The 26591-nt window shown below is 52.0% G+C and overlaps 1 protein-coding gene across 1 annotated transcript in view; it reads left to right on the top strand.

Annotated features, from left to right (window-relative positions):
• Window positions 1-4874: 4874 nt before the first annotated feature.
• The window catches only part of WIPI1 (WD repeat domain, phosphoinositide interacting 1), a 30726-nt gene continuing 9009 nt past the window's right edge, over window positions 4875-26591 (top strand). The window contains exons 1-7 of the mRNA XM_075562144.1: window positions 4875-5059; window positions 9731-9813; window positions 15421-15590; window positions 20017-20113; window positions 24440-24537; window positions 25281-25373; window positions 25995-26065. Of these exons, the coding sequence (XP_075418259.1) occupies window positions 4980-5059; window positions 9731-9813; window positions 15421-15590; window positions 20017-20113; window positions 24440-24537; window positions 25281-25373; window positions 25995-26065 (692 nt within the window). The 5' untranslated portion in view covers window positions 4875-4979. The remainder of the gene's footprint in view (window positions 5060-9730; window positions 9814-15420; window positions 15591-20016; window positions 20114-24439; window positions 24538-25280; window positions 25374-25994; window positions 26066-26591) is intronic.

Raw genomic sequence — 26591 nt, 5'->3', positions numbered from 1 at the left:
CAGCCTTGTTTTCATTTCCAGCTTCAACTTGCACTTGCCCATGAACAATTGACCATCTGTCCCAAAGCAAAATCTCAGCCTTGTTCTGATGAATGATATTGAGCTTCTCTGTCATCTCTTCCTACCTGTGCTGTCAGTTTGCCTCCCATCGGCAAGATCTATGTGCATGGTTGCTGTTGATGTTGGGGGGGGGGGGGAGAGGGAAAGGCGTTTTCCATGAATGAATAGTTGCTTTACAAAATTCTATCATGTGCTCTCTCCCTTCTCAGCTCACAAATGCCGGTATCATTGGTCTTATCCGTTCCATTTCATTTCTGACAACCTCCAATGTTCTGAGATTCATGTGCCATGCAGTCCAGTTCTGATTAGTTCTGATGCTTGCCATTTTCCTTTACATTGTGATTTGTACCACCTCAACAAATGGCAGGCCCCAAAATGTTTACTACTCTCACCTCGTTAAGATCACCTCTACCTTGAGGAGGCAGCTCTTCCCCAGCAGTATTTTCAGTGTCTTTCTGACCTGAAGGGCTTCATCTTCCAACTCTGTTATCAGACCCTGCCCCGCCACTATTCCTTAGGTGCCCATTGCTCAACCTGCTTGGGGCGCGACTTTCCTCTCTGCCAACTGGGCCCCATCGCCTTTCCCGGAAATCACCTCATTGCCCATGCCTCACCTCTTACCCTAGGACTGTGGGGAGGGCTCTTTCTGCTTCCTTCGCATGTGACACAACACCCTTCCGGTCTGCTCACCCCAAAGGTCATCAAGCCCTTCTTCCTCCTTCACCCTTCCTGACGGCACCACCATGCACTTGTCCGTTATGGCTCAACCCTCCCACGGTCCTCCTTCTCAGAAAAGAAAAAGGTTGCTTCCTGTCACTTGGTTTTATATAAATAGAAGGGCTTTTAATTATTTATATTTTTAAGAAGATGACAAAACTGGGTTGGTTCACCTAGTAGTTACTCTAATTATAGACCGCCATGTTGGATGACGGGCGGGTTGCGACAGGCAGGATGTTTCATTCCCAACGTCCCCGGTTCATGCCGTGTGAGTGTCCTAATCAGCATCTTGATATTACAGCTTCCTTGTTACACAAATAGGAAGTCTTCCCGTCCCATTCACAATTGCAGCCTGCAAGTTCATAAGGTTAAGTAAGGATGTTTCAATTCCGTTTTGGTCTCCTAGATGCTCTGATTACTGTTTGAGAGGGAGGGAGGGAGGGAGGGAGGGAGGGAGAGAGAGAGAGAGAGAGAGAGGCAACCACAGACTGAAAACACAGCAGTGGTGGTGAGGATGGTGCGGGCCGGGCAGCGGTTGGTTCTGTGGTTCACACCGGACCACTATGAGTCAGAACTGACCAGACAGCAGTGAACAACACAGCAATTCGTAGCAATGCCCAGTTTTGCCCCAGAAAGCGAGGACACCGAGGTCTTGTTTACACGAAAGCATAGGGTTGCATGTTGTTTCCTCCCCATATCCTGTGTAACGCATGCTGGGAGTCAGCAAAGACATTTTCTGTTCCCAGAACTTGGAAGCTTTCAGATGTCATGAGACTAACGATCCAGTCAGGCGTTTCCCCTGGAACTAGAAATAAAACACAAGAAAACAAAGGCTTCCCATGGAATGATTTCATGATCTCTTACTTATAACGTTTTTCTTAGCTTTTTATCTAAATGGACTGCACTGGGCAGGGTTTGGGTTGTTTGGGATTTTTTTTTTTTTTTTTTGCTTTTGGAAGGTGAGTACTCCTTCCACCTCAGAATGGCTAAGTAAACCTCTAGCTAACCTCGGTCCCACCCTGGCCCTTCACAAACCTCACCCAAGCCAGCAGAAGCGCTTAGTTTGGCCCATGGGGTATTTTCTAAAAATAAGGGTTAGCTGTCCACATCTTTTCTCTTTCCATTCAAGACACCATTTTCCGTATTGTCTTAGGCAGTGGCAGGGAAGCAGTAAGCTGGCAGGAAGTGTATGGGGGTGGGGGGAGGGCAGCAGGGTGGTCACAGGAAAGGGCCATTCCGTTCTGATACCTGGGACCATTCTGTTGTGATACCTCACCATGTCTGGACCCTGAGCAAGGCAGAAACTTGTCGGACAAGGAAGATGCAAGTACTTTGCACTCACGTTAGAGACCCAAGTGCACCTGTCAAAGGTAGACTACTGCCAGACCAAGAAAAACAAGAGCAGTCTGTGGCATCCCAAGTTCCAGCTCTCAGTATCAGGCATCTCTTTTTAAGTCTGGGCTAGGAGCATGCAATACACTGGGTTTCCCATCCCCCTAACCAAGGAATCAGCTTTGACGGCTTCCCCTGTGCCCCCAAGAATCTTTTCCTCCTTCACCCCACCCCAGTCTACCCCAAGGGTTGCCATGGCTGCTGATTTGCTCCCTCACAGCTCCACTCTGAGGGACCCAGGAGCCACCTGTCACGTGAACACATTAAATGTGGCCGAGGCAAACCGAGACACGGGGCTTTCAAACACTTAGCATCAGAATGATGACAGCCAACAAACGGTTTGTAATGGGTTTTATGTATTGGTATTTTAAAAAATAAACCCTCCACACTTGCTGCCATCAAATCCATGTCAACTCACGGCAGCTCTACAGGGCTGGGTAGAACCGCTCCTGAGGGTTTCCAAGACTGGAACTCATTCTAGGCGTCGAAAGTCCCCTCTTTCATCCACAGTGAGTGGTAGTTCAGAACTACTGACCTTGCGGTCAGCAATCCAATGCATAGCCCCTACACCACCAGGGCTCAATGGCCTGCTGAAAGGAACGTGTTTTTTGAGATGTTGGAATCAATGAAAGCTGCGTTTAATACTAATGTCGCAGTTCAGTTCTTTGTACCTGGTTCAATGTGGCTTCTAGAAAAGTTCACATCCCAGAGCGTGCTGCCATTCACAGCACGAGTTTTCTAAAAGAAAAAGGTCTCAAACATGTCTTGGGTTGGTCCTAACCTTTCTGGTCTCTCTGCCACCATAGTAACCTAGGCTTTCAAGTCCTGTTACTCCTAAGTGTTCATGTCAATCCCCTAAAGGTAGCTAGGCTTCTCCCTCCTCTGAATTGTCAGGAGGCCAGGTGAGTGCTTTTATAAAGGTTTCAACCTTGGGAGCCCTGTGTGGAAGTTCTATCTAGTCTATTTTACAGGGTCACAACGTGCCAAACTCCTTATTTTTTTCTTTTTATAATCTGTTCTGCACACACTAGCCGAGTCTATCTGGTCAGACCACTGCTTTTATCATGTCACACTCCTGCCTGAAAACTCAGCCTCCCAACGACCAACACCAAGTGTATGCTCCGCATAATAACAGCTTTTTCTTCCAAAGCCGTAGGCACCTTGCTTATATTATCCAATGCTATCCTCTCAAGTCTCCCACACCGCAAACATTCCAGAACCAGGGTTTTGTAAATGGAACTGGAGAAGGATGGAGGCATTTGGCTGAGCTGGGAGTGGGTAGGACTGGGAAGGGAGAGCACCTTTGATGTGAGAGGCTGACCCAGTCAAAACACCCAAATAAGAGTTCTCTTCACATACGGCGGCTTGTACAAGATCTTGCAATCATTGAAAAGGTAACTGATGCCTGTGGATGAGTGAGCTGAACTATTTTTGACACCAGACAAGAGGAAGAAAACTAGTGAAGAAACTGCTAAATTTGCATCTCTGAAAACAACCCAGAGCTCCAACTCAAGAAGCTCAAGGGAGAAGGAAAGAAGCACGTTTAAAAAAAAAAGGAGGGTCAGTGAAATGGGGTTCCTTGCTCGTCCTTTCTAGATTCAAGGTTCCAAAATACATAAAGCTTGGCCTACATATAGTAGATTTGATTACAATTTGAAGTGGTGTTGTGGTAAAATAATTTTTTTTAAAAGTATCCTCTCCAGAATTGGAAAAGACACGAAGTACAGCTTCCGCAAACAGCACGTCAATTCAAAGCTGGCCGAGTTACTGATTACCAAACTGTGTTGATGGGAATTCGACACGGCAACATGCATTTAGCTTGGCAACAGAAATCTCTCGTCAGGATTCATCTCAAAGGAGAATTTTGAATTGTGCTGAGTCTTCAGGACAGCATAAAACACACCTTCGCGTTCTTATAGACATTTAATTTCTTCTTTTTTTTCCTAGTTCCAGATCAGGTCGGTGTTGCCAAAAAGCCTAGCAGAGTCATCGGGGTCCCCAGGTCTTGCAATCAGACACACGTCCATTCTACTATTTACTGCTACTTTAGGCAAATTATCTGAGGTTCTGTGGAATCCGCGAGATAATTAATGTATGGGGTCGGTACAGTGCCGGGGCTGTCGAAGCCGTTCTCGACGGCAGGACACTGGGTTAGAGAATTTAGCCGTCTGTCTGGCCTCAGCATACTCCGCTTTGGACTTTCCTCAAAACAACTTGGAGACGCTTCAAAAGGGTGTGGCGTTGGCGTCTGAGGCGCCTGCGGACGTAGCATATTACGCAGCGAGTTACTCATGACAGGAGTTGGGTGGGGTGGAAAGGGGCGCGTCGGCCCATCCTCTCTGCTGTGGTCCCCACGCAGCCGCGGGGCCGGAGCCGGCAGGTCTGACCTCAGCCGCCCTGAGTCTCCCCCCGCCTCCTCCTCTGGGCAACTCTGGCAATGAAAACACGACCACGTGCCCTGCAGCCTGTGTGTCACGCATCTCTGCCCAATAGCGAACCGCGTGGCCGGCTTGGGGGCGGGCTGCCAGCGAGGCGGTTCCGCCCATGGCCTCCGCGGATTGGTCAGGAGAGTCGCGCCCGTCCTCCACGGCGTGCACTTCTGACCAATAGCGGCTTGCAGCGGGGGCCCCGCCCTGTCAGCTGCCGGGCTCCGGGGGTCGGGCTGGGAGGAGGGGCGGGGCACGACGGGGCGAGGGGCGGGGCTAGAGGCGGGTTGGGCCGCGGAGGACCGGGCCCTGGGCGCCGGCGCTGGCGGCTGCTGAGGTGGCTCTTGGCCGCTCGGAGTGGGGGCTTTGCCGGGTCGAGCCCCGATGGCGGCCGAGGCCGCGGACGCCCCCCAAGGCGGGTCGGAGCCGGCACTCAGTTGCTTTTCTTTCAACCAGGACTGCACGTAAGCCGAGGGGCCCCGGCCGGGCTCGGGGTGGGGGTGGGGTGGGGTGAGGTGAGGTGGGGGTGGGGCGGGGGGGCCTCCTTTCTGTGACTGGCCTCCCAGAGGCGCAGTTCTCCGCCCCAGGGGGCCTTCGCGAGGCGGCCGGTGGCTGCCTGGACGGGCTCGAGTATAGTGCTCCACCCCCAGTCCCTGTGGTGGGTCGGGGGGCGCACCCAGGCCACAAGGACTGGAGCCCCGCGAAGTGGAAGGTGGCCCGAGACGGGTCGTGGGGCCCAGGGAGGTGGGCGTTAAGAAGGAACGAACTTTTCCATCTGCCCTTGGGCATCTCAGCGTGGCATCTGGACCGGGCCTGGGGTGGAGGCGGCCTATCCCCTCGGCCTGGCCGGCTTCTGGCCCAGCCCAGGGCATCCCGCCTCCCGCCCCCAACCCCCGTGGGTGGGGGGAAGCCTTCCAGCACCGGCCAGCCGCACACATCCCACCTGGCCTGCCGAGCCGCCTCCGGGCAGACTGCCTTCTGGGACGAGATGGGCACCAGCCTGTTGCTTCCTGGTAGGTTTTGAGGTCTCCCTTTGATGGTCACCGTTGGGCTCTGGCCAGAGAGCTAGCTTTCAGGATTCCCCAGGATCCCCTGCCTTCAAAGCCAGGGGGCATTTCCTTCCCTCTTGTCATGAAGTGAGAAGCCAGCTCTCCTCCGGATCCTAGGGAATGACCTCCCAGGAATGTGCCCTCCTGAGCATCAAGCCTCAGGGATGATGGCCTCCCGGCTCCCCACTTCCTGCTGGACCCGTCGCTGCCCGGCTGTGCTGGGAGGCCCGTCCCAACTGGGCCTTGGCTGCTGTGACTGACTGTGCTAATATTGAACCTTCGAGGGTGTAATTAAGGACCTCGTGTAGCTCAAGCACCCCTGGCTTCTATCCCTTTGTATTTCTGTTGAAAAAACAGCCTGTGTCGAACAATATGCCTTTGTTTGAAGAAAAAAAAAACCAGTCTGTGTAACCCAGTCCCTCACTGGGCTCTGACGCTCTCCTTGACCACAGCCCACAATAAGAAATAAGAGTTTCACCATCACTCAATGCCTTCTACCATTTACATATTTTTAAAACAACCAAACCCATTGCCTTGACTCAGAATCACCAAGTGGGATCAGCAAGTCCCTATAGGGCAGGGTACAACTGTCATTCGCCCAAAAACACACACATAGGGGTTCCATAGCTGTCATCTGAGCTGGAGCTGACTACCCCCTCTCCTGGGGAGTAGCTGTTGGGCTTGAACCACTGACCTTGAGGTTAGCAGACAGGTGCTTTAACCACTGCTCCACCAGGACTCTGTACATCATACCACTGAAAAGCGATTCAGAAAATACCGCCCGCCTTTATTGTAGTACGCTTAGGTATTTTCTGTTCTTTCTCTTTAAGCTATTTCTACTCCGCAGAGTTGTTTTTAGGAACCCTTCCTGGTTTTCGACCTGCCATTTAAAACAACCAATGGTCTAGATAAAATTCTCTGAAGTTTTGTAAGACACATTTTGCAAGAGGTCCTAACTGTTGAAATGCCCAGAGGCTGCTTTCCTTTCAGCAAATGCAGCTTAATGAGGGGATGCCTTCACCTGTTAGCAGTACAGAAGAACCCTGGTGGCACAGTGTGTGTTTGACATTGAGCTGCTAACCACAAGGACAGTAGTTCAAACCCACCATCTGCTCCATGGGATGAAGATGAGGCTGCCTGCTTCTGTAAATATTAGTCAGAAGCAACATGATGGCAGTGGGGTTAGCAGTCAGTGTGCCAAGTCCTACTTTGTTTATCTGATGTTTTTTTTTAAATATGGTTAATTTTAGTGTATGTTATCAAATAATCCAGAGTTCAATCCCAACCGTCTCTAGCAATTGGGCAAGAATAGTATTTTCCAAACTGTGGGGTGCTTTGAAAGTTATTTTCTTTAGTTCTGTTTTCCTGGTTGAAGGCTGTGCCGGGCAGCTCTGTCTTAACTATAAATAAAAGTTCTTGTCACAGGCATTTGCTATGAGCCTTAGAGGGTGTGACATTGGGTTTAAAATAAGTCAGGCCCCCTGGTGAATACAATCGGGGCTGTCAGTGGTGGCTTTCTTTCCGCGGCAGTTCTGTTTGAGATCCAGTATTCCAGGTGAAGGTGGTGGATGAGGGCAGTTACCCTTAATCAAGGCCCCACATTCATTCTTCCCTTTTGGCCCTGGGCTGGACCCTGTGGGGACTTTTTCATTTGGACATTAAGATGTATTTGTCCTAAACCTTGTTTCGGTGGGAGGTGACAAGAATCCCCGCCCCCCAGAAAGCTTCATGGCTTCAGTAAAGTGGAAGTCAACATTACTTGATTCACGGTCATACTCCTGTGTGGTTATTGAACAAGTTGTTGAAAACAACAATAGTGACCATACTGCACATCTCTGCCCATTGGGGATCACAGTGCCCCAGCTGCACATTTCTTCTGTCCCTGGCACAGGCCTGGGTGACGTGTTGGAAAGTGAAATCGCCCGACTCTTCTGGTTCCTGCTGTGGCACACTTGAGTTACAGTATGGTTTTTCCCATGCTTACAGACATTCCAAATCCCAGTTTGCAACTGAAAGCATCTATGTTTGTACGGAAACATTTAGGTGAAGAACGTTTGAAAAACCAGAGTCTGTTTTTGAAGTTTTAAGATGCTGCTGCCTCCCTTTGCTGTTTGTCATCACTGGTGCTGGATGCAGAAGCCAGCTCCAACCTCACTGGCTGCCGCTATTATGCAAATAGCTCACCCTCCTGTTTAGCTACTCCACAGGCCACCCTGGAGGTTGAGAAACTGAATCAGCCACCTTTCTGATCAAAAGCTGACTGTAGTCACTATGCTTCAGAGAAGAAGAAAAGCTTAGGTAAACAAAGAAAGAAACAACATAACCACCACAAGATAAACATGTGACCGACTACTTTTTAGGTTAGTGAAACAAGAGCCTTGGGCAGCCAGGCATGGACTGGTGTAAGTGTCTTATTTTAGGATGTTTTTCCCCGGAGAAGAACAAATCTCACCTTTTCGTCTTTCCATTTTAAATGGAAGTGGGTCCTTTCCTATAGCAGCCCAGTGTTGTTCTGCAGTGGAAGTGCTCCGGCTTTTACACTGATGACAGGAAACATGGACAAAAGCTTGCCCGTTGGGCACACAGTGGTTAAGCACGTGACTGCTGCTGGAAGCTTGGTGGACTGAACCACCCCATTGAAGAAAGAAGTGGCAGGTGGAAACCCTGCGGAACCATTCTGCCAGCCCTGTAGGGCTGCTGTCACAATCAACTGGACAGCACATGTTGATGTTAGGTGCCATCGAGTCAGCTCTGACTGAAAGTGACCCTATGTCCAACAGAAGGAGACCCCACCCCATCCTGCGCCATCCTCATTTGTTCCTATGTTTGAGCCCATTGTTGCAGGCACTGTGTTCATCCATCTCATCTAAGGCTTCCTCTTTTTCTCTGTCACTCTACTAAACCAAGCATGATGACCTTCTCCGGGCACTGCACACAGCAACAATATCATACCTACGAGGGGAGGAGGTGTAGGAGCCTTGGTGGTGTCATGGTTACACGATGGGCTGTGATCTGCATAGTCTGCAGTTTGAAACCACCAGTAGCTCTGAAGGCGAACGACTTGGCTTTCTACTCCCAAAAACAGTCACAGTCTCAGAAAGCCACAGGGGGTCGCTGTGAGTCATCACTGCAGAGCGACTAGTTGGTTCGAACCACTGACCTTGCAGTTAGCATGCCAACGCCTAACGCCCAGTGTCACCAGGCCGCCTGTGGAATGGTTCTGTTCTGCACACGAGGTCACAGGAGTCAGAAGGGATTTGACAGCAGCTAACAACCACATGCCCACTATAAATCCCTGCGCTTCAAATGGTTTGCCCTCAGCTACTAACCCAGCGGTTCTCAACCTAGGGGTTGTGACCCCTCTGGGGGTCAAACGGCCCTTTCACAAGGGTTGCCTAAGACAGTCAGAAAATACATGTTTTTGATGGTCTTAGGAACCGAGACACCGCTCCTCTATCCGTCTCTATGCGGGTCCACCCATGTGCAGATACGTCCTCATACGAGTACCCAGTGTGAAGCCTGTTGTTACCCATGCTACATCATGCTTGAAGACAAAATTTCATTTATTTGTTATTAGAAATAAATATTTCACAATATGTAATTACAAATTGTTTTGTGACTAATCATTAATTATGTTCAATTTGTAACAAATAAAATACACTCTGTATATCAGATATTTACATTATGATTCATAACAGTAGCAAAATTACAGTAGCAACAAAAATAATAATATGGTTGGCGGTCACCACAACATGAGGAACTATATTAAAGGGTCGAGGCATGAGGAAGGTTGAGAACCACTGTACTAACCGAAAGGTCGATGGTCCAAAACCCCATGGCGGTGCCTCCTAAGAAAGGACTGGCAACCTGCTTCCCAAACGTCACAGCCAACAAAAACCCCTCTGGCACCTGATGCTGCTGTGCACACAGGGTCGCCTTGAGTGGGAATCTGCTTGACAGCGACTGTGACAATGAGATGGGGTGGAGGGGGAGCGGAGTGGTGGGAAGGGAAGGGTGTCTGTTTTCTGACGGATCTGTGGTTGTTGGAAGGCCTCCACCATTCCCACACTGTCTTATCTCCCCCAGATCCCTCGCGATTGGAACCAAAGCCGGCTATAAGCTGTTTTCCTTGAGTTCTGTGGAGCAGCTGGACCAAGTCCATGGAAGCAGTAAGTGTGGGGCGCTGGGGTAGGGGCACCACACCTGCCTCGAGCCTTGAAGCTGAGGTGCAGTTGAGCCTCCTGTTTCCCTTCCCTCATGCTTTCCCCTTAGGGAGCCAGGGCTTACCCGATTTCAGTGTCACTAGTTGCCTCCCCTTGCTTAAGAGCCCTTATGAAAAGTCGTCCCCAGTTAAAAGTAACCATGTCTTTTCTATTCTGAGATCCTTTGTTTGAGATTTTGTTTGCTGACATTTTCCACATACATCCAAGGGAGAGTAAAACAGCCGTGCTGCTGGGGCTCTAGTTCATACATGCGCAGGTTTATTCCACGGCAGACGTGTTTACACATAGCTCTGCGATCAGTGGATGGCTGACCTTAGCCTCGTTCTCCCTGCCACCGAGTCCCTCCCACCTCACAGCGACCCTGTCAAGTAGAACTGCCCCTGTGGGTTCCTGAGACGGAACTCTTTATGGGAATAAATGACAATTACGCAAGCCTCGTGTGGCTTTCTTTTCTCCCTCTGGTGGTTTCAAACTGCTGACCTGGTGGTTAGCACCCCAACGTGCAACCCACTACACCACCTGGACACATGCAGGTGCCTTAACAAAATGAAATGGTCCGCTCACAACAGCAGCTTCCTAGGGGATCTGCCGGGCCAGTTAAATGTGAGGGGGAGCGGTCAGCTCCACAGCTTATGCAGGATGTTTGAGGAATTCCAAAGGGATCATCTTGATAGATTTCCTTCAAGGACACAGGAAAGCCGGGCAGGCGCGGGGGCGGGACGGGGGCGATCAGAAGGTTTCAGAAAATTGAGAATGACATTGAATGGTGAGGAAAAGGCCAGGAAAGTTAAGCCAAGGATTATTTATCCTTTTCTATCATGACAGTGCACCTGTTCATTTTTTGAGGGTTGTTGGGGTGATCCTACAAGGGAATTTCATTGGGAAACCCTGCTCCATTCCCTAAACAGTGTGAGCCCCTTGAAGACGTCGAGCTTACCATTCTGGCGTGGTGTTGGCAGAAGAGGGTGGAATTCTTCGGGGGGAGGGCTGAGAAATGGAAACAGGGCCTTCAGAAGTGTGCAGGCCTACATGGAAGGACGTGTTGAGAACGTCATGTTTAATAAAGGTTTCTACGATTTTGCAGCGAGAAATCCCTGTATATGCAGTCATCAGTTTTTATAGTCAGCAACCCCAAAGGTCGCCTGTGACTTCTTTTTGCCATCTTGTTAGCACAGCAAAGGTGACAGTCATCGAGGCATGGACGTCACTTATTATATTGATATTGGAGATACTTTCTCACTGCTGTTGAGCTGATTCTGACTCATAGCCACCCAGTGAGACAGGGTAGAACTGCCCCTGCGGGTTTCTGTGGCTGGAGATCTTTAAGGGAGTAGAAAGCCTACTCTTTCTCCTGCAGAGCAGCTGGTGGTTTTGAAGTTCTGATCTTGTGGTTAGCAGTCTGATGCGTAAGCACTTGGTTATGATTAAAAGTAATTTTTCTTAGAAACGTAACTCTAGGTAAGTAATAGTTTATGTCACTGTCATGATGAGGAGCGCACAACCTTTGGATTTCCTGGGGTGGGGGAGTGGTTTGATTAAAAAACATCGGGGGCTCTTCATTTATTTGTCCACCACTTGTCTGCCAGTCTGTCATACTCTGGTGGCTGGCGTGTTGCTGTGATGCTGGAAGCTAGGACACTGGTATTTCAAGGGCCAGCAGGGTCACCCAAAGGGAACAGCTTTCAGCAGAGCATCCAGACTAAGAACAGACCACAAAGAACGTATACGCTGTCCGCTTCAAAAGAATTCGCCCCTGAAAACCCTATGGACAGCATCAAAGCATCGTCAGATCCTGCAAACCTCAAGCGCAGACGTAGAGCATTGTCAGAGACGGTGCCAGAAGATGGGCCCTTTAGGTCAGAAGGCCATCAAACTATGACTGAGGAAGAGCTACCTTCTTGGAGTAGACTGGACCATAATGGTGTGGATGGATTGGAGCCTGTGGGAATAAAGCCTTCAGGATCTTCATTTGCTCATGGGCCCAACTCAACCTGGGAAGAAATGGCTGCACAAATCAACTAAGAATTGGAACTTAGAATGGCCGACGTATGAACCTAGGAAAATTGGGAGTTTAAAATGCAATGGAAGGCAAAAAGATCAGTATTCTAGGTATTCGTGAACTGAAATGGACTGGTATTGAACATTTTTTAATCAGAACATACGGTTTGCTGTGCTGGGAATGACACGGACAAGAGGAATGACATTTTGCTCATTGTCAAAAGGACAGTGCAAGATTGATCTTCCAGTACAGTGCTGTGATAGGATAATGTCTGTCAGCATACAAGTAAATCCAGTCCATATTGACTATTAGTCAAGATCATGCACCAACCTCTAAAGCTAGTGATACAGAAACTGAAGAATTCTAACATTTTCCGTTGGAAAGTAGTCAACTATGCAACCAAGGTGCATTGATAATTATTGGTGATTGGAATGCAAAAGTTGGGAATGAAGAGGAAAGAACAGTAGTTGGGAAATAGAGTCTTGGTGATAGAAACAAAGCTGGAGATCGCATGATAGAATTTTGCAAGACCAACGGCTTCTCATCGCACATATCTCTTTCCAGCAACACAAGCTGCGACTTTTCCAGATGGAATACACAGAAATCAAATCGGTCATATCAGTGGGAAGATAGAAAACCAGGCCAGGGGCCGACTGAGAGACCATAATTGCTCAGATAAAAGTTTAGGTTGAAAATTAACAACAACATCCCATTACCATCCATTTGATGCCAACTCCTAGTGGCCCTCTAGGACAGGAAAGAACTGCCCCTGAGAGCTTCGAAGAGTGTGACTCTTTATGGAAATCGAAAGTCTTGTCTTTCTCCTGTGGAGCAGAGTGGATGCTGGTTTCAAACTACTGACTTTGCAGTTCCCAGGCCAACACATAACTGCTACGCCACCAGGACTCCTTAAGTTCAGGTTGAAATTAAAGAAAATTCAGGAGAGCCAAAGTACGACCTTGCGTATATCACACCTGAATTTTGGAAGCATCTCAAGAACAGATTAATTAAACAGTAATGACCGCAGACCTTATTAACTGTGGGATGACATCAAGGACACATACATGAAGAAAGCAAATGGTTCCTTAAAGAAAAGATCAAAGTGGATATCAGAAGAGACTCTGAAACTTGCTCTTAATTGGAGAGTAACTAAGACAAATGGAAAAAATGATGAAGTCGAAAAGCTGAACAGAATATTTCAAAGGGCAGCTCGAGAAGACAAAGTCAAAGTATTATACTGAAATGTGCAAATAACTAAGGTTAGAAAATCCAAAGAAAGAACGCACTCAGCTTATCTTAAACTGAAAGAGCTCATGGGAAAAAATCAAGCCAGGAGTTGTAATATTGAGAAATTCTGTGGGTAAAATATTGAATGATGCAGGAAGTAGCCCAAGAAGATGGGAAGAATATACAAAGTCACTGTACCAAAAAGAAATGTCGACATTCAATCATTTCAGTGGGCAGCATATGAGCAAGAATCAGTGATGCCGGCGGAAGAAGTTCAAGCTGCACTGAAAGCATCCGCCAACCCCCAGGCTCCAGGAATTGACAGACTAGCAATTCAAATATTTCAACCAGCTAATGAAGCACTAGATCTATTCACTTGTCCATGCCAGGAAATTTGGAAGGCAACTCTTGGCCAACTGACTGAAAGAGATTCATATTTGTACCCAGGCCAGAGAAAGGTGGCCCAAGGATGCACACGTTACAGGCAGTATCCCTGCTATCACAGGCAACTGCAGCAGGACATTGACAGGGAGCTGCCAGAGGTTCCGGCTGGACTCAGAAGAGGACATAGAACAAGGGATATCATTTTTTAGTTCTGTTGTATATCAGGTCACTGTGAGTTGGAACTGACTCAATAGCACCTAACATCAACAACAACAATTTATTTGCAAGGATCCCTGGTGCTGCTATTGGGTGAGTGTTGGACTGTTAATCACAGGTCAGCAGTTCAAACCTGCCAGCTGCTCCTTAAGAGAAAGATGAGGCGCTGCTGCTGAAAGATGTATAGATTCGGAATTGCTAGGTAGGGTTGCTGGAACTGGCTCCTCAGCCGGGGCTCTTTTGTGGGGTACTGCATTTGTAAGGATCCCTGCTGGTACAACAGTTTAATGCTCAGCTAAAGAAACCACAGTCAGTGGTTCAAACCCACTCAGTAACTCCAGAGGAAGAAGGCATGGTGTCATAAAAATGACGAACAACAGAACTGTCTGGGGCAGTTCGACTTTGACAGGTGGGGGGTCACTGAATGGAAAATCAACTGCAGCATCTGATAACAGGTGTACATGTGAGGCCTCGCTTTCATGACTGCTTCTCCAGAGACTTGGTAGTGCGTGTCCTTTCTGCATACGGAGGACTGGAGAGAAACAGGCAGCCCAGCCGGGTGAGGGGAGCACAGCATTCACCGAGCAACTCCCCACCCCCTTGACAGTCCCTGGCTCAAGAAGGACCAGGAGAATCCTGATAGCTAGTGGAGGCACCCACCCTGCAGAGCACACCCTCCCCCATTTCACATCCTTCACCTCACTCACTGCCCTGCAGCTGATTCCGACTCACGGTAACCGTGTAGGACAGGGTAGAACTGCCCCTCTGAGTTTCTAAGTAACTCTTGGGAGGAGTAGAAAGCCCATCATTCTCCCAAAGAGTGACTAGTGGTTTAGCACTGCTGACCAGCACATCTTCCATCCCACCACCAGGGCTCAGATCCCTCACAGGGAAGTGGCTGCTTCAGTGTTTCCCAAAGTGGGCGATGATCACCCCCCCCGGGAGGATCAGGACAGGAGACTTATGCAGAGACTTACGTTTTATTCTGTGTTATAGACTGTTTTTGGTACACAAGTTTTTCATTGCCAGAGTGGAGGTAGTGGGCTGTTAGTTTTTTTTTTTACCTTCTGGAAAGGGGTCAGTAGGCCAAATAAGTTTGGGAACCTATGAGATAGTTGGGTGGCCCAAGCCTTCTCTGTGTTTTCCCAAGCAAACCGTGGAGCCCTGAAGTGCTGAAGGGGCGAGTCCGGGCCCGGGGTAGCGCTGGAAATCCTGATTGTAAGTCATGAGTCCACACCAGCTTCACAGCAGAGGTTTGGAGAGGGCTTTGGAACTGTTAAGGGGTCCTGGTGGTGTAGTAGTAAAGCACTCAGCCTGCTAACCACAAGTTTAGTGGTTCAAACCCTTTAGCCATCGCCCAGGGGAAAGACGAGGCAATCTTTTCCCATCAAGATGATAGGCTGTGGACCCCTGTGAGCCAGTTCTCCTGTCATACCGGGTCGCTGTGAGTCGGAATCTACTTGATGGCAGTGGGTTTGAGTCTTTCCATCATTGTTTCGAACCGTGACTTCACGGAACAGAGCCCCATGGGGTTGGTGGGGACCAAAAATGAATCACTGAATCATGGGGCATGGAGACCACCCTTGCAGGTGCTAGAGAAAGTCCTAGGCTGTGCTCATGCGGTGGAGACAGAAGCCTTCTCGGAGCTGGCGTGTCACCCCCTGAGGGTGGCAGCCTGTGCTCGAGCTGTGGGGACAGACCCTGTGCCCCCCCACCCCCCACTGCAGATGACATCCCAGACGTGTGCATCGTGGAGCGGCTCTTCTCCAGCAGCCTGGTAGTGGTGGTGAGCCGCACGAAGCCGAGGCAGATGAACGTGTACCACTTCAAGAAAGGCACCGAGATCTGCAACTATAGCTACTCCAGCAACATCCTGTCCATCAGGCTGAACCGCCAGGTAAGGGGTGCGAGGACCACGTTCTGTAGTGGGCTTTTAAGGAGTGCTGGGAGAGGCTGGGTGACACACAAGGTTCGACGTTGGGCTACTGACTGAAAGGCTGGGAGTCAAAACCTACTGAGAAGCACCTCAGAAGAAAGGCCTGGCAATCTGCTTCTGGAAGGCCCTATGAAACACCATACTGTCCTGAGACACCTGGGGTCTCCTCGAGTGGGCATTGACCCCTTCCACCACTAGCAGCTAGTTTATTATATAGCGATTTTTACCCCGTAGGATGACGGGCTGTTAACCAAAAAGTCAGCAGTTCAAACCCACCATCAGCTCCAGGAGAGAAAGATGAGGCTTTCTGCTCCTGTAAAGATGTGCAGCCTCGGAAACCCACAGCGGCAGTTCTACTCTGTCCCTGGGTCGCCTTGAGTTGGAATCAGCTCGGCACCGAGTGTGGTTTGGGTTTTCCTTTTGTGGCCCTTCTTCTTGGTCCTTCTGCCTCATGGTCTCTGTCTAACAGAGGCCACTGGCTCGGTTACCCCCGCCCCCAAGCTGAAGCCATCCTGTGGGCTGCGTCCTTGTAGCATTTCCAGTTTGGGCACTAGGCGTGGCACGCACCCAGGCTGGCGGAGCTGCCTCTGCAGTCAGACTCCCGAGAAAAGGTGGGCTTCCCTCCTGCAGTCAGGCAGTCAAATTGCCCCTCTGCTGCCATGTGCTGGGCCCCAGCTTCATGCGCCCAGCTGTCTTCTTCCCAGGTAAGCCTGTGAGGCTCTTTCTCACTGTGTTGTCTTTGATGGTAGGCGTATTCCTACCTCAAATATGCAATAGATTCTCTTTAAACGTGTGAATTCATGCTGAATAAGTGCTTGGGATAGTAGCAGAGGCTCTTAAAATGTGCCACGGCCCAATGTGAAGACCGCGGAGCCGCCTCGTTGGCTCAAGTGCCCTTGCTGACATCTGAGCGCAGCACATGCAGTCTAGTCACAGACTCTGATCTCCGTGCAGACCACGAGCCGATGCACGGGAGCAAAACACCCCTTTTCGGTTATTGCCCCCCAGCCTGGTTATCTCATTAAGATCGTTTGGGCGAATGTTCTCTCAGGCAAGCGAAGATCAGAACCCTCAGCTGGCCTGTGTGGTGTTTATTTGTACACCCTCCCCCTTAGCTCCGGTCTTTTCAGGAGCTCATGAGACCAGGAAGTGCCATTCACAGTCTGCATCCAGCTAGCCTCTGGGTGCCGACCCTCCGGCCCGCACTAAAACCTGTTGTCGTCCAGTTCATTCCAGTCCACAGTTGTTCTGTGTGTGTTGGGTAGGGACTGAGCCCCAGGAGGTTGTCAGTGGCTGATTGGGTGGGGGCAGTAGGTGGCCAGGCCTTTCTTCTAAGGCACATCTGGGTAGACTCAAACCTCCAGCTGCTGGATAGCAGGGAGCACATGAAGTATTACACCACCCAGGAACTGCCTTCTCCCAGAGGCATGCGTTAATGCTAAGGTGTACACACACACACACACACACACACCCTCCCCCCCACCCCCTTGCAGAGGAATATGAATGTGTCTGGCCCTGCCAAGCAATTAAGGACTGAGCACATCAGAGCCCAGACCACCAGGCCTCACTTCCTTTGGCTTTTCTAAGGAAATGGGTGGCTTGAAACCTGTCTGGACACCTGCTCAGGGTTTGTTTACTTGTCCTAAAGTGCTCAGATTGGGACCTTAACAACTCTTGTTCCTAGGAAGTCGGGATTAGGTAACTGCGGCAGTCCCTCCCACCCCCAGGTTCGGCTCCACTGCAGTACCTGAAACTGCTGCCCACCTGGTGGTCAGCCTGCTGTCTCGCCAGGTCTTCAGGAAGAACAGCCTTTAAAAACTAAGTAGAACAAACAGAGACAGTGGAGGCTCTTTGTGCAGAAGGGTCAGAAAGCACAATCCATGTCTTACTCCAAATCTCTGCAAAGCCCAATACTAGGGCTTTCCCCTCCCCATGTATCTCACCTCCCTTCTGTGTCAGAGGAAGTGTGGCTTGTGGCAGCTCCTTGTCCATCAGCTGCGCTGTGGGTATGCCTCCCCCACACCCCCTGGGGCCCCTAGTCCAGGTGGAGGCTGGCTGGGACCAGGTCCCTGATGGCAGAGCTGTGCTGTTCAAGGGCAGAAGCCAGAGTGGTGGCTTTATATGGATGACACCCAGAAAAGTGGAGGGAACCCGAGTGACAGGAAGGAGCCGAGGTGAAGGGGAGCCCCCGTTCTGCCAAGACTGGACGCTGACTGGCAAGAAAGAAAGAAACTACATGGGGACCCCCGCCCACCAGCTTGGCACACTGGTGGTTGTGTGGTGCTGGGAGCTGTGCCCACCCACCCCCCTTCAAATACCAGCAGGGTCAGTCAGGACAGGTTTCAGCAGAGCTTCTAGATAAAGACAGGTATGGATCTGTTTCCAAAAATTAGCCAAGAGAAACCCAGTGAGTCGCAGCAGAACACTGCTGTGATAGGGCAGGGAGCTGAGGCCCTGTGGCTGCCACATGGGCTGGGACTTACCAACCACGTCACAGGACCAGCCACGTCTCTGTGGTACTTGGGGTTGCCTTGAGTCAAAGTCTTCTAGCCAGTAGCCAACCGCAACATTCATACCAGAGAGTCTTTCCCACCCCAGAAAACGCAAACTCACTGCCACCAAGCCGATGCTAACTCCAAGTGACCCTGCAGGACAGGGTGGAACTGCCCTGTATGTTTTCAGACAAAGAGTCTCATCTTTCTCCCTCAGAGGGGGCCAGTGGTTTCTAACTGCTGTCCTTATGGTTAGCAGCCCAACTCGTAGAGCAGATTGATGGTGGGAGAAGATGAAGACCAGGCCAGACCTTCCAGATCAAATGTGATTTCCCACCACAGGCATGGGGTGGGGTGGGAGATGGGGGGTGGGAAGGATGATGGGGGGCACCGAAAACCAAAGGAAATGCCCGCACAGCCCAACCTCGACTGGGACACGTCACCAGGAAAGACTTGTTGAAAAGGATGCCATATTTGTTCTACCGCTTCTGCTGCTCCCTCGAGAACAGCTTATTCTGCGTGTTCTGTAACACATAAGGTAGCGGTGAGTCAGCGTTGGCTCTGCGGCATCTAACCACCACCACAGGAAGTGCTGGCCAAGGGGCAAGGTGGCCAGGCAAATCCGAGGAGAAGGGGCTAGGGGAGCAGCTCTGAGGTCGTGCCAGTTTCAGCACCTCGTGAGTGTGCGTGTGCCTCCGCCTGGCAGCCCCACTCGGAGCTGGGCCCTAGAGGTGTCATGACAGTCCCTTTCACTTTCCTGCCCGAAGCGGCCTCCATCTTTCTGAGCTGGGAAGGGTCCAGTGGGAAGGCAGTAATACAGGCACAGCCCCATCAGAGACTATGCCTACCCTTCCAACTGCTGTTCCTTGGATAAGGGTGAGTGTCTGAATCACCCCAGGTCCTTACCCCCCATCCTTCTCCCCTCAATCAATCTGCAGGAAGAGTCCTAGGTTCTTTCCTTGTACTCCTCTAAGTGTGAGAACATCCAGATGAGGGGTAAACAGGGGGGTGGGCAGTTACCCCACATGGACGGAGGTGTGAGGGTGCCTGGTGGCTACTCTACATGGAGGGTGCAGCATGATAGCTCTTTAACAACCCACTTTGGGAACCCCGTGGGCCCCGTTTACACTGAGAAGACCTACTGGGCGCTGGGGGAAAGGGCCATTGCCTTCCAGTCGGCTCCATCTCAGCCACATGGCTTGGAGCCCACCGCTCGCTCCTTCAGCCTTCCGTGGCTGTGGTCTGTGGGAGTAGCTCGCCAGGCCTCCTCCAGGGCTCCCACCTTGTGGGTAATCACCATGCCTGAACCACCTGCAGCACCTGGGGCCCTGTGGCTTTAACAGCGGCCAGCTGCAGGCCTGCACTGGACAGGAAGGGTCAGCGCCACTGCAGAAGGGGCTGAAGGGCTTCTGGGATGCCAGAGTGGTAGCAGCCAGGTGGAAGGAGGGCAACGCTGGCAACTGTGAGCAGAGGGATAAGCCTGCAGTTTGCTGGTTATGTAGAGAGAAGGCCCTTCCGTGTATACCAAGGAGCCTGTCATGGTGAGTGCTACAGAAGGGGCCCACCCTGGACCTAGCAGTCAGAGCAGCCCACCCCCGGGGTCGTCTCCAGGGAGGGAGGCTGGCCAGGCAGTGCCCAGAATCCTCGTCATCAGCAAAGAGGAGAATACAAGAATAAAAGACTCCATTTTGATTTCTCAATAAAATCCCTTTTTATCGTATCTCCTGTCCAGGTAAGTGAAGGTGCACATCTGTGTGCGAACACCTGACAGCTGTCTTCAGACTGAAGCATCCTGTAGGATTAGCCTCCAGACCGGCCTTGGCTTAAGAATGCGGGTTCTGGGTTTGGGTGGTGTCTGATCCGGGCTGCGGGCTGATGCACCTGTGTTGTTGCAGAGGCTGCTCGTGTGCCTGGAGGGAGCCATCTATATTCACAACATCAAAGACATGAAGCTGCTAAAGACCATCCTGGATATCCCTGCCAACCCGACAGGTGAGTGCCGAGCACAGGTAGACGCCTACATCAGCGGTGCTCCTGGGGATGTCTGTGGCTCTTCCCTGGAGCCTGGCTCCAGTGATGGCAGGAGCAGACCCACCCCCCCGGAGACCTGCGGGACCCTCCGTGCAGCCCGAGATGAACCCCCTTCATCTGGGGCCCGTTCTCAGCAAACGTGCCCAGTCATGTAAGACAGCTGAGCCGACAGGGTGATGCAGCTGATGAGGAAAGGGCTTGTTTTCCCCTCATCGTGTGTGTGGCGAGTGAGCCTGGCGTCAGTGTCATCACCACAAGCGGGTTCTGACTTGGCGGGTCTGCGTAGCTCCGAGAAAGGCCTGCAAACACTCACCGCGTTCGTTCTGTTCTAAGAGAAGGTGTTCCCTGAACTCCGGCGACACCTGGTGCAGGGTGGCAGGCCTTACTCGGTCCACAGGATTGAACACCAGTTAATAAAATCCTGGCATTCGGGAGAATCATTTGGATGTGTCCAGTTGAAAGAGCAGCTGGTGATGTCTTTTTGATGAGTTGAAGAGGCAGCAGTCTGTCGGTAGATGGCCAAGCTGGAAGCCATCCCACTGGGGCAGTTCTATGTCCCTCTTGATTCAGGTTAATATTTGGGCATGACACTCCAATTCCGTGCCCTCTGTGGCTGCTGCTGGTGACACGAATTGACCGAAGGCTGTCACGGTCCCAAAATCGGTGTGGCCTAACACAAGCCACCTAAGCTCCTTGAGCCTCAGTTTCTTTCTCTGTCAGATGGGACCATCACACCTACCGCGTGCCATCGACTGGGATGGAAAGACAGTGATGCCGTGCAGCAAACAGCCCCTGCCCGTTGTCCTGTCGCCTCAGTTGCATGGGTCATGCTTGGCTGTGCAAATCCACACATTCAAGCCTCACTAGAACACAACAATCGTTTAAAGGAGCAGAACTGCTGCCCAAACGCTCCCCAAACAAACCCAGTGCTGTCGAGCCCACGCTGGCGTGTAGAGACCCGAGGTTGCAAGTCGTACGGGAGCACACAGTCGCATCTTCTCCCTCAGACCGGCTGGCTGGCTTTGAAGCGCAGACCTTGTGGTGAGGAGCCCAGGCTGAGCCCACAGCACCAGTGCCTTCCCACCACGTTCACCATGGTAAACCAGCGTGGCGAGTTTTGTTTGTGGTCAGAGCGAGACGTTGAAATCATCTGGAAGCGCCCTTACTGAAGACCTACTCTGTGCTGGGTCCCTCCTTGGGCTCTTCGGGGTATAGATGTGGTGTCCACGCACAGGTACTCCCAAGTCTCCCTGAATCCATCTGCTCTGCTTGGGATGGTGAGGCAAGGTGTCCAGCTCGAGCGTGTGGGCCGTGGGAATGATGAAGACCATCACGGTTGTAAGGCAGAGTTTTCACCACCACCACCACCCCCCCGCCAGATGGAGATCTGGGCTCGATTCCCAGCAGGGACCCTCATGTACAGTCACTGGAGGCTTGGGTAGTGCTGGGATGTTGAACAGGTTTCAGATGGAAACGGAATCAGAAGAAAGCCCTGCCCGTCAACCTCTGAAGAGCAGCCAATGGAGACTGCCCCATTCCATACAGCGTTTCTCTCTGCTGTGCGTGGGGTTGCCCCGTCGCAGGGACCAAAAGAGCTGTGAGGTGTGAAGGGGCCGGGAGAGGGGTATCCCAGGCAGGCGCAGAGCTAAACGCTGCCCTTGGTTCTCAGTCTCAATGCAGAGGGCAAGGCGCCCTGGTAGCGCAGTGGCTATGCATTGAACTGCAAACAGCAAGGCCAGCAGTTCGAAACTACCAGCTGCAAAGAGGAGAGCTGGGCCAGCTAGTGCCCTCAAAGGAGGAATGTGTGGTTGCCACCACAGCAGCTTCCCATCCTCATAGCCACCAAGGCCCATCCCGTGCTTGTCTTGGCCCACAGAAACCCCCCCAGTCACTTTGCCTTTCAGGGTAAGCCAGGAGAAAGCGGGGGGCCTAATTGTGTGTCAGTCTTAGAATGTAGAGCGTTTATCAGTGGAATCATTTGCTCCCCTCAAAACTAGAGAAGAGTGGAAAGGTCCCCCCTTACCTCATACACAGAGGCAAGGGTAGATGGTGCATTTTCTCGCAGAAAACCAGGGGAGGCTTGACCAGAATGTCTTAACGCTCTCTGGACAGAGAAGCCCAGACTCCCTGCAGCTCCTCCAGTTTATAGCTGTCACCTCCACATAGCCTCCCTCACGCCTTCTGTAGTGAAACAGAGGTGACCATGTGGCCTTCTGAGAGAGCATGGGAGGTGTGACAGGCCGCTGCAAGGTCACCAGTGGTAGTGGGACAGGCCACTTGACCCGTGCCATCGTCTGTTTGAGGAAGTATGCCCCCAGGCCGTCCTTCCTAATCTGTTTTGGTGAAGTAACTGACTGCAGCCTGGGCTTGTGCATCCTAGCGGCCACCAGCCTCTGTGGTCACACACGCAGTAACTGGAGGGCTGGGAGTTTACCTGGATCACTACTGCCTATGCCAGGTACCCAGTTGGTGGTGGTGTTAGATGATCTTGGGCCAACACAGGGTCTCTCTTGTACTTACCCTGGTTTGCCTTTTTGATTTGTTCATATGAAAAGCTAAGCTGGACACACTGACTCTCAATAGCTTACCTCCAGTGTCAGTGGGTGCACACAGGAGGACAGGCTTCCCTATCTCACTGGACTGCACGTGCACATCGGGGCTGCATGCTGATCCCAGCGGGGCTGCGCAGGAGCGAGCCACCCCGAGCCCTCTCTCGCTCTGCTCCCGAGGCCTGTGCAGCTGTCCGTTTCCTTCCTTCATGTCTGTGTGCCGCGCCCGGTCTTGTTTCCTGTGAAGAGTTTGGCTCATTTCCTGTCAGCACAGCCGTCTGTGCTCAGGGCGGGTCAGGGTGGACATCTCCATGGGAGACCTCCCATCCACAGAGCTCCATGTGACTTTCACTCTTGTGGTCGCCTCCCTCACAGCAAAGTGCAGAGCGAAGGAGCCCACAGTCACTGAGTCCATGCCGGCTCAGAGCCACCCTGGAGGCCAGAACACAGCTGCCCCATAGGGCTTCTGGCACTCCAAGTCCTTTATAAGGCCAGACAGCGTTGTCTTTCTCCTATGGAGTGACCTTGAACTGCTGACCTTGTGAGTAGTAGCCCAGGGCCTAACCCACAGTGTCCCAGGGCTCCACAGAAGGACAAACACTCCCAAGCGCCTAGCTATTGTAAATTGCTTCTAACTCACTGCCAACCCCAAATGACAGTAGCACTGCCCCTGTGGGTTTCCGAGGCTGTCACTCTTTATGAGGGACTCTTTGGAGGTCAGGTCAGGAGTGACCTTAAACTTAAAAGGGAGATGAGGAGGGCCCAGATCTTACAGTTAGTGGTCCTGGAACGCAGTCTCCTTCCTCCCATAGACCTGGGTGGCAGCTGATAGGCAGGGTGCCTGGACGGTGCTCAGCAGAGCCATGGCGGGAGGTGGGACTTGAGTTCTAATTCTCGGAGTGATCTTGCCCTTCCTCCCTTCGCCCAGCAGTTGAGGTAAAGTACACTTCAGCCTGATGGAGATGTCTCCTTAGGCCTTTCTTTATAGGACACTCAGTATTATAACAAGGCATCATCCATCTTTTCTTCTCTTTTTTTCCATAAAGTATCTTATTTGGGAGCTCTCGCAGCTTATAACAGTCCATACATCCTTTGTATCAAGGACATTTGTACATATGTTGCCATCATCAATTTCAAAACATTTTCTTTCTACTTGAGCCCTTGGTATCAACTCCTCTTTTTTCCCCTACCTCCCCACCCTCCCAACCTCATTAACCGTCGATAGCTTATAAATTATTGTTTTCATCTCTTACACCATCCGCTGTCTCCGTTCACTCACGTTTCTGTTGTTCGCCCCCCTCAGGGGTAGGAGGGACGAGGAGCAGGTATCCATCTTTTCTTAAACTATATTTTTACAAGTTGGCTTCGTGTCCATCAGTTGCTGTTCTGGGGAGGCCTTTGCCGTTGTCCAGTTTAAAATGTCTGGTTAACTGTCTGTAGTCACGTGCTGGAAGGCTGGCAGACACAGCCCTCTGGACAGTGGAATTGCCTCTCCGGCCATGAGCCAGTTCTCATTGCCTGGCAGGGCCGCGGAGCGAGAAGCCCTAGAAGAACATTTTCACGCTTCTGAGTTGCGATTGCGTGTGTGTCCTGTGGGACCTTACTGAGACCCTTTGATGAGCATCTTCTGCTGGCGCCCCGACCTAGAAGCTGTTCCTCCCTCACCAGTAGGTGGTGCTGCCGTGGCACCGTTCTCAGGTACCCTGTCTGGAAACTTCACCTGTGCTTGCTTTGCCAGGTGTCTGCGCCCTCTCCATCAACCATTCCAATTCCTACCTTGCCTACCCGGGAAGCCAGACGACCGGGGAGATCGCCCTCTATGATGGCAGCGCCCTGGTAAGCCCGGGCTACGTGGTGACAGTGCCCGCACCGTGGCTGGTGTGGAGACTTGGGCTGACAGTTTGTGAATGGGGTTTGTTCAGGGGCCTGCTTATCAGCCAGCTGTGACCGACTGATCACTGCACCTGGCCTAGTTAGTCAACCACTTCACACTTTCTAGCTCTGGTCCCCCAGGCAGCCCAGGGTGGGCAGCACTGCTGGGGTGGGGAGTGCTCGGGTCCTCTGCGCTGTGTGTGTGTGTGTGTGTGTGTGTGTGTGTATGTACACCCTGGCTCACAGGTGGGTTGTGGGGGTGCCAGGGGACATACACAGGGGAACCTGTGACCACCCCCTCTGACACCTTGTGCGCCCTGACTCACAGATGGGCTGAGGAACTTCCTGGACACGTGAAGGGACAGCTTGTGACCCCCTTGACACCTCTTGTGTGTGTGCCCTGGCTCACAGATGGGCTGAGGGGCTCCCCGGGACACATGGGTGGCAACCTGTAACCCCTGAGGCCTCCTGTGTGCCCCAGCACAGGTGGGGCAGCCTCCATGAGGGTGGGCAGCAGGGTAGGAAGGCAATGGTCCAGAGCAGCAGACCAGAAGGGCCAGTACAGAGGGAGAGACAGGGAGCCCAGCCAGGGGGAGAGAGGTGTCTCGGGGAAAAGAACAGGAAGGGAGGACTCCGCTCCCGTCTTCCTGGGCGGGCTGAGGGGCAGAGGTGGGGCACCCCCACATCCTTGCCCTTTCCGCCAACAGAAGACAGTCTGCACCATTGCCGCCCACGAGGGGGCGCTGGCTGCCCTCGCCTTCAACTCCTCTGGTTCCAAGCTGGCCAGCGCATCCCAGAAGGTGAGTCCTCGGCCCTGCCCTCCCTCTTGGGCGCTTTGGGGGACCTATGGTGCCCATACAGCTGATGAGACCAGGGCTTTGAGGTCTGCCTGGCCTGGCCCTTCTAGCCCAGCACACACAGGCTTCCCCTCCGCTGAGCCAGAGGCCGCCAAAGACTGTACAGGTATGGGTGTTCTTGTGAAGCTGCGGGCGGATGGGGGTGTGGGGTGGGATGCACACAGCCACAGGGACATCAAGAGCAGCGTGTGAGTGGGGTGTCTGGCTGCTGGGCAGGAGGGAGGCATCTCGCCTGACTGATCTCGTGGCCTTTCACACCTGAAGATCAGACGTAGAGTTTAGCTGGCCAAGAGGAGATTATCTGGGTTGGAACACACATACACACGTATGTGTGTGCATGCAGCTTTGGCGGGAGGAGAGAAGCCGAGAGCCTCTTACATGGGTACCTATGCAAGGAACCCCCCCTCCACACACATGCAATCACACACCCACATAGGTTCATGCACAAATGTTTGCACATGCTGGACACTGCAGCTTCTTCCTCAGAGATTGATGTTGAGAACCCAAACCCACCCACTTCTCGCGGCACCGTGATCCGTGCTCTGAAACAGCCCCTCTCCACAGGGCACCGTCATCCGAGTGTTCTCCGTCCCGGACGGGCAGAAGCTCTTCGAGTTCCGCAGGGGGATGAAAAGGTGTGTTCTTGTCAAAGCCGCTCTGAGCAACCCCCAGAGCTCTGCCGTGGACAGCTGACGGCCACCCAGGGGGAGGGCAGAGGGGGCCCGGCCCGGCCTCCTTTCGCCTCGAGCAAGTGTAACTGTACTTTCTCAGGTAATTGGCACATACCCATCACCTCTGAGTCGATGCTGACTCCCAGACACCTGTAGGCCAGAGGGAAGCCGCCCCACAGGGTTTCCAAGGCTGTCTGTCTGTCAGTCTCCACAGACGCAGACGCCCCACCCCCCTGCCCTCTCAGAGCAGCTGACTTTGCCCTTAGCAGCTGAGTGCTTAGCCACTGTACCACCAAGGCTCCTCTGCCGCTCGGCACCTGCTACCACCAAGGGCATAGGTGCCATTTCCATGGGATCTCAGGCTCCAGAGCTCTTTGTAGGGCTGAGCACAAGCGGCCAGCCAAGGAGAAACATGAAAGGTCAGATTCTAAAAAGAATCTCTGATTCCCTTGCATGGGGTCAAAGGGTGCTGTGGAGTGGATTGGTGAGG

This window comes from Tenrec ecaudatus, chromosome 10, assembly GCF_050624435.1.
Source record: "Tenrec ecaudatus isolate mTenEca1 chromosome 10, mTenEca1.hap1, whole genome shotgun sequence".
NCBI classification, from domain to species: Eukaryota; Metazoa; Chordata; class Mammalia; order Afrosoricida; family Tenrecidae; genus Tenrec; species Tenrec ecaudatus.
The sequence above is the reverse complement of the archived record's forward strand: the minus strand, read 5'-3'. Positions and strand labels throughout refer to the sequence as shown.